This window comes from Eurosta solidaginis, chromosome 3, assembly GCF_040869045.1.
Source record: "Eurosta solidaginis isolate ZX-2024a chromosome 3, ASM4086904v1, whole genome shotgun sequence".
Classification (NCBI taxonomy): Eukaryota; Metazoa; Arthropoda; class Insecta; order Diptera; family Tephritidae; genus Eurosta; species Eurosta solidaginis.
This window is the reverse complement of record NC_090321.1, coordinates 225,333,258-225,341,100: the sequence shown is the minus strand read 5'-3', so window position 1 is coordinate 225,341,100 and position 7,843 is coordinate 225,333,258. Positions and strand designations below refer to the sequence as shown.

General features: G+C 42.5%; 1 protein-coding gene across 1 annotated transcript; it reads left to right on the top strand.

Annotated features, from left to right (window-relative positions):
- The first annotated feature begins 2,070 nt into the window (after positions 1-2,070).
- On the top strand, positions 2,071-2,999 carry ix (intersex). Its single transcript, XM_067778060.1, has one exon. It carries the CDS (start codon positions 2,190-2,192, stop codon positions 2,826-2,828), a length of 639 nt encoding a protein of 212 aa, XP_067634161.1. The 5' UTR covers positions 2,071-2,189; the 3' UTR covers positions 2,829-2,999.
- Positions 3,000-7,843: the final 4,844 nt, after the last annotated feature.

The window sequence follows — 7,843 nt, the reverse complement described above, 5'->3', positions numbered from 1 at the left end:
GTATACATCGAGTAAATGCCAAACAAAATAACGAGTGACGGCTCTTATTGTATTTATCCTCTTTGCCGATATGTATGCGGCAGTTACCCACCGACGTGTGCCGTACGTAAAGACGTTTGTCGTACGAAGCACGTTTGACCGAACTCTCAAGCCCGTAGGAATCAATGTGTACGTCTGTGTACATGTACATAACATATTTGTGTGTGTATTGTTTACAGATAAGCACTGTTGTCATTGACCATTTTGCATGCATGCTTATGGAAACATCAACTTTTTCCAATTTAATTTTTGATGTTGTAAAAGGCTGGAATTAATATTAAATAAATATAAATAGATTACGCGTTTATAATCTGCACTTTTACATAATTATTTCGAATTATTTTCACAATTTTTCAAACTTCAATTAGGTGTTTTTGGATAAAACTGCAAACGGTCAAAAATTAGCGCACAAAAGTTTACTAGGCAACTCTGTCTAGTGAGAGAGCGATCAGCTGACACGTTCTTACGGAAAAAATCAAAATTGTTTTGATTTCTACGTTCCGGGCTACGTACGTACGGGCGTTGCACGTCGGTGAGTTGTCTTTTACATTGCACACTCATAAGATAGGTCGTGTCAGCTGACACGTTTTTTCTACGTACGTTCGTGGGTAACTGCCGCATAAGCCGGAGTCATTGGTGCCGTATGTCGTATCGCTGTATCCGTATCCCTAACGTAATCAGCTGTTTATCGTTACGACGGTAACCAAAACCCAATTGGTTGGCTACGATACGGTTACGACCTTAGCGGCACCAATAATCGATTGCATTGTTTCTCATAAGATTGGTCGAATCAGCTGTTATAAGGTTACCTATACGGTTACCGATAAAGCACCAATGTCTGCAGCTTTAAGGGCGAATTAATGGTGACCTATAACCATAAAGCCATAACCAGATAAATCAGCTGATCGAACCTACCTTATGGAAAGGAATGTAATCGATTAATGGTGCCATACCAAACCGCTAACGCCATAGACAATCAATTGGTTTTTGGTTTCTCGCCATATCCATAACCTAAAAATATTTGAGTTGGTGAATTTAATAACTTTTTTTAGATTTTCTTCATTGTTTTGGATACGTTATGACTAAGATACTTATTTTTTGTGGAATATGTTTGTAATTTTTTGCGTTTTCAAAATTTTTATGAAATTTTCACGATTTTTAGGTTAACGCACCATTAATCGATCACATTGAGATGGTTATGGATATGGGTATGGTTACGACTATGGCGTTAGGATTAAGGAAGTTTAATTTGGCTTTTAGATGACGCGATACTGCTGTGGCCATAAGGCCTGCACTCATGCTGCACATTATACGACGCGACATATAGCGACAAATTATTCTTTGCATGTATTATTTTGGAGCCATGGATATCTACCGACAGTCGTACGACACGACACGCCCAAGCTGCCAACTAGCAAAAATGCCGAGAATATTTTGTCGGAAGGTGTCGCTACATGTCGCATCGTATATTGTGCATGAACCTTAAGGCTTGTTGCAGTTGCTAACGCCATGTCTTTGGCCGTTAGGTCTGCAGGCGATATGCGTAGAATGGCATGCAATGCTTATGTCAGGGTAGTTTTTGGGGCTCCAGTTATGCTAGTAATTGATACTCTGTCACAACTGCCAACACTCATCCAAAAATTTCGGCAGAGTTGCCAAAAGACGCGCTTTGAACACAGGACCACGGACCCGTTCGGTCAAAACATATGTGCAAAAGAAACTGAAAATTATCATGTGGTTGTTGTAATTTCGATGCTTTTGTTGTACCAACCAAAAAAATGTGTGAAGGCAAGTGTTTTGTGCGAATATAGTATTGACCTCCAAACCGGTGTAAGATCCACCCAGGGTCATTTTTTAACATAGCCGGCGGTGCATAAAGGTGTACTGCACAAAAATACCATGAATCCCAAAGTCAAAAATTGAAATGTCAAATCAAATAAAAAAGACCAATAAGATAATTCACCTATATGGTTCCGCCAAGATGTAAACATGGCCTAAGCCAAAGCAGCTGACCAACAAATCGTCCAGCAAAAAGAGCTATCGTTCCATCACTAAACAGACAAAAGCAAAAAATCAATCAGTTCAATAAAATAACCCTTATTGCTATTACTAGGTAGATTTTAGCTCAAGAAGAAAATTTATATTGAACAATGAATCCCAATATGAACATGCATGGCATGCAACAAATGAACATCGCCGGAGTTGGTGGGCCAAATCCAATGATGCAACCTGGAGTTTCGCCTGTGTCAATGATGCAAGCATCACCGCAACAACAAATGCAAGGGCAAATGCAATCTCAAGTTTCAAATGCTGCTCAACAACAACAACAGCAGCAGCAACAACAACAGCAGCAACAACAGCAAGCTGAAAAAATGGACAACATTCTAAAAGTCAAGAGTCTTCTTTCGCCACTTCGGGAATCACTATTCCTTACACTACGTACTGGCGCATTTGCATTACAAGAACATAATTTAGCAGATAATCTTAAACGTGATGCCGCGGGGCATGCAGGACGTTTTGAAAAACATTTGGAAGATTTTTATGCCTATTGCGATCAAATTGAATTACATTTAAAAACAGCCATACAATGCATGCAACAATTATCATCGGCACAACATTATTTACCTATCGCTGTAACAGCACGTATGGAACCCTATATGCAAGACAACCCTGGTGGACCTATGACATATTCTACATACCTTAATGTTGTACGTGTACATGTGCAATCGGCAAAAGATATACATGATACTCTAATTAGTGCTGCACAGAATATTTCACAGGCTGATTGATAAATACTTAAGATCAATAAGCTGTATTACCGAAAAATATATTCGTAGAGCGCTTGTTAGATCATGGATAAGAAAAGTGAAATAACAAATTTCACTGCTAATATTTAATAGTAAGAGAAAATCTCTATATACATATATAATTTAATAATAAAAACCTACTTATTTCCATAATCAGTACATTTATTACATGGTTCCCTTCAAAACGAAGATTCTAATTTTGAGAGGTACATATATGAATGACCATGGCCCCAAAAAGAGTTGGAAGAAGGGGTAAACACCAGAAAATCTGTCATGTTCTAACTTACACGATTAATCGCAGCTCGGCGGGGTGGGGATCAAACAAATCATACACGGAAGTTGAAGGTGGATGACCTAGAATGTTGCGGTTTCGGAGTAGCGGAACAATTTCAGGCAGTTCCTAAAGAAAAATGTCCAGAATTCGCAGAAGAGGAACGCACTTTCCCTAGGGAAACACGCGCCAATCTAGCTCAACTGTAACATGGTAAACTCTTACCTATGCAGAATCATCCCCGACATACAAAATGTATGTCCTGCTTACAATGTGTCCCAACCATCTCTTCGCGATGGAACGAACGCCTCTAACACGCGTTTTATTATAGTCCGCCCCTGTTGAAACAACAAGTTTCCTTGGACTCCCGTTAGAGTACATTCATGGCAATTTGTGATCGGTCGCACCTATTGGATGGGGCGAAGCACTACAACAACAACAACAACAACAACGTTGCAGATCCGGTACGTTCCGGTACCAAGCCTGACCATCTCGGGTAAGGGGTCAGAATATACCCGCGGTAGGCATGCCTGTCGTAAGAGGCGACTAAAATACCAGATTCAAGGGGCTGTGTAGCGCAACTCTTCAGGTTGCCAGCGCAATATACAGCTTCTCTAAACCCAATTGTCAACCTCACCTATCCGCGGCGAATCCTGTTTCACTAACAGACGAGGCTCCGGCAACCCCAAGCTCCTCATGGAACTTGAGGGTGGGGGGAGAGGGATGCCCTGAAGGTTTAATGTGGCCATATAAATCGTTCCAGAGATGGTCGGGCTAGCACCTTAATGGTGCTGTGTTACTGGGGCGTACCGGATCTGTATCCGGTAAAGGACCATCACATCGATAACATTCCCCAAGCCTTCGTGGAGCAACCTTATCGCTACAACAACAACAACAGGAAAGAGGCGACTAAAATACCAAATTGATTCAAGGGGTTGTGCAGCGCAACCATTTAAATGTGTTGCCAGAGCAACATATAGCTTCTCCAACCCAATCATCAACCTCACATACCTGTGGCGAATCCTGTTACTTCAACAGCCGAGGCTCTGGCGACCCCCAATTTCCTCAGGGATCTAGCCTTAATTCCGCCCGGCATTGAATGTTTCATGTGGTCTTACTAAATCGCTCCAGAGATGGGCGGGCTGGTGCCTTAATGGTGCTTGTTACCGGAACTTACCGGATCTGCATCCGGCAAACGACCATCAACATCAATAACACTCCCCAAGGCCTTCGGGGAGTGTTACTATCGCTACAACAACAACAACAACGCCCTGTGGATGTACTTTGTACGGGTCCAACTTTACTCCCAGTCTAAAGAGGTGGACTGCAAATTATCTGTGTTGTCGGCAGGTATCGGTACAGTTCTGGAAGCCAACAACAAAACCCAGAAGAATTAAACAGTGAGTGTCACAGGGTGCTTACCTATTCCCACTTTTCTTAAAATTTTACATATCGAAGCTCCCTTTCCCACAGAAGGAGTTACCATTGTGTCCTACGTCGATGATTGCATGATAATGGCAACAGGCCCATCTATCGATGAGCTGTACTTTAAAACCCACGATCTCCGTAGGCTTTCCAGTTTTTTCACCTCGCAAAATGCGACATTGTCACCGACCAAATCCTCGGCGACCCTTTTTATAACAGACATAAAGCATCCACGGCGATGGCATTATGCTACCGACTGTCTTATATCCAAAAATACTGGGTATGACGTTCGATCAGGAGCTTCATTTTGGCGAGCATGCGGCCGCAATTATACCGCAGAGCTGCAACAAAATCAACAAGTCCCTTGCCATCTTGCCTCTCATAACCTCACTCATAAAGCAATTGGCCTGTACTTGTATGCTACGTGTCTGCAATATGGTATCCAAGCCTAAAATAAACAAACTGGAGGAAACTGCTGGTCTGTCAAAACACCGCGCCCATAACTGTCACGGAATGGCGTATGTCTCCAGAACATCATTTACACAGTTAGGCGAGAATACTCCCAATAAAGGAGATAAATAAAATGCTGAACAAATAATTTCTGCTGTATACTCAGAAGCGTGGACATCCCAACAGACGTCTGATTGAAAGGGCTTCACCTTCCAGAAACTAAAGAAGTAATCTCCGAAAGAGTCCGGCACTTAAGATTTCAGCCGTATGCAGGAAAAGAGCATGAAAAGGCCGTCAGAGACATCTACAAGCAGGCATTGGACTATTAGGCCGGAGGTTGAGCGGTGATTCCCGTTCTTAAAGACAAATACCTAGAGCTCACAGTTGAGGAAAGCAACATCCCCAGGGAGACGTCACTACTGCTCAACTTCGATCTGGATACTGTAATAGGTTTATTTCTTACTTATCCAGAATCAACCCCGATTTACCTAAGATACTTATGTCTTTGTAACGTGTTCCCAACCAACCATCTTAACTCCCTGGTCCAACCTTGTTGAAATAGCAAGTTTCCCCCGGACTCCCGTAAAAGGATATTGATAACAATTTGTGAGTGTTTCACACATTATATGGGAGGAAGTACTGATACAACAACAACAGCAACAACAAAGACGTCTTTGAGCGCCTCTTCTTTTCCAAGTTCTACAGAAAGTTTTCGCCATGGTTAGTTATTGTTGCTACTTCTTAGTAGTTGGAAGTTTTGTTTGCTTTAGTGCTTCCGATTTTGTTGTAGATCTTTTTATTGGTTGCATTGTTTTTGTTAGCTATATTGTTGTTATTAGTTGAACTGCTTGCTGTTCTTTTGCTTGTTTATTTGTACTTATCTTGGTCTTACGACAGAGCGGTAAGGCCATAATTTCTTCTCAAAGCGACCAAGCCCTTTCATTATTGAGTAGAACTACGTCCTATATCTGCTCAGCAGAAAGGAAATACGAGAGAAATAAGCTTTCAAAAGGGGATTAAAATTTCACCAGCTGCCTTAAGAATGCCTCTTTGCTTTGGGTAGAAGACATACCTTAATCCAAAGCGCTTCACTCCTTTAATAATCGGAGATTAATGCGATCCAAAAGTAAGCATAGGTTAAAATATGTGCAGACCAGTATTTTAACTTCTGTCCAATCACTTACTTACTTAATTGATGCTTAACCGTTTAAACGGTTATGGCCGTCCAACAAGCCCCGCCAGTCGCTCCTTCTCTCTGCCAACCGGCGCCAATTGGTCACACCAAGGGAGTTTAAATCGTTTTCCGCCTGGTCCTTCCAGTGGAGTGGGGCCACCCCTACCTCTGCTTCCATAGGCGGGTTCCGATAGAAACACTTTCTTGGCCGGAGCGTCATCTTTTATTCGCATAACATGGCCGGGTACTTAACCGGCACGCCACACTCTATACAGTAGAGTCTACTGTATTCTACATATTTATGTACGTCTAATTTTTAAGAATAGCAAAATAAGTATTTTTGGAGTAATTGCCGCTTATCTGCAAAGACGTAAATCTATAGTTATACGTTCTCTGCTTATCTGCCGTTATCGGCAACATTCGTTTTCTATCTCTGTTCATTTTTTCTAAAAGTCAAGTACATACATTGTAAAACCCAATCAGCAATAAAATAATATTTCCCAGCAAATTACGCTCAGAAGGCGCTAAACGACCCCCAGCTTGAGTTTCTCACAGAAAACATAGCAACTGACCTTCCCATCTAAATTCGTCCCATCTGTGAATCAGGTAACGGATCCACTGTCACAGTTAGGGACTCAACTGTTCCACTCTGGGAATAGTGAAGGCGTTGAAGTCTGCACGGAGAGCAATTGTCGGGACATAAAAGTCCGTCTTGCCCGAGATAAAATCGAAGTAAATCAAAGCCCGGATCGCAGCCGTCTTGCCCACAATGTCCACCGAATGCACTTTCAGCGTAACAGTCAGGGCTAAGATGGGTGTTGTTCTCAAATAATAGCATCTGGTGCTATCCGTTGTACGGACATCCACATTTAGTAATAATCGGCGGTTCCAGTGGTTTCACAAGACCAGCATTCAAGTAGAGGAGTACAGGCTTTACTACCATCTCATAAAGATAGTTCACCACCCTTGGCGAGAGGTTCCAGACCAGAACCGCCACGGGCTGTCTTCAATGTCCCCAGAACACCATCTACATAATGAGGTGAGAATACTCCCCATCAGAGAGAGAAATGAGATGCTAACCAAACAGTTCCTGTTGAATACCCAGAAGCCTGGGCATCCCAACAGACATCTGATTGATGAGCCAGCACCGCCTAGGGACTTAAGGAGTCATCTCCGTAAGCATTTTGAGGAAATACGGCACCTGAGAACTCAGCCGTATGGAACAAAAAACACAAGCACGTCCTTGGTGAACTCCACAAACAGGTGTCGGACCTTTATGCCGAGAATTTCCCGGTGAATCCAGTACTCGGGGAACAGTACCCAAAACTTGCGGAAGAGGAACGCATACTCCCCAGGGAAACGCGAGTCACTCTGGCTCAACTTCGTTCTGGATACTGTAACAGGTTAAACTCTTACATATCCAGAATCAACCCCGACATACAAAATGTATGCCCCGCTTGCAATGTGTCCCCACATGACACCAACCATTTCTTTAATTTTAATGTGGAACCAACGCCTCTAACACCCCTTTTATTATGGTCCACCCCTGTCAAAACAGCAAGTTTGCTTGGACTCCCGTTAGAGGATATTGATGACAATTTGTGATCGGTCGCAGCTATTAGGTGGGGCGAAACATTGCTACAACAACAACAACAACAACAACAGAGGTTCCACACA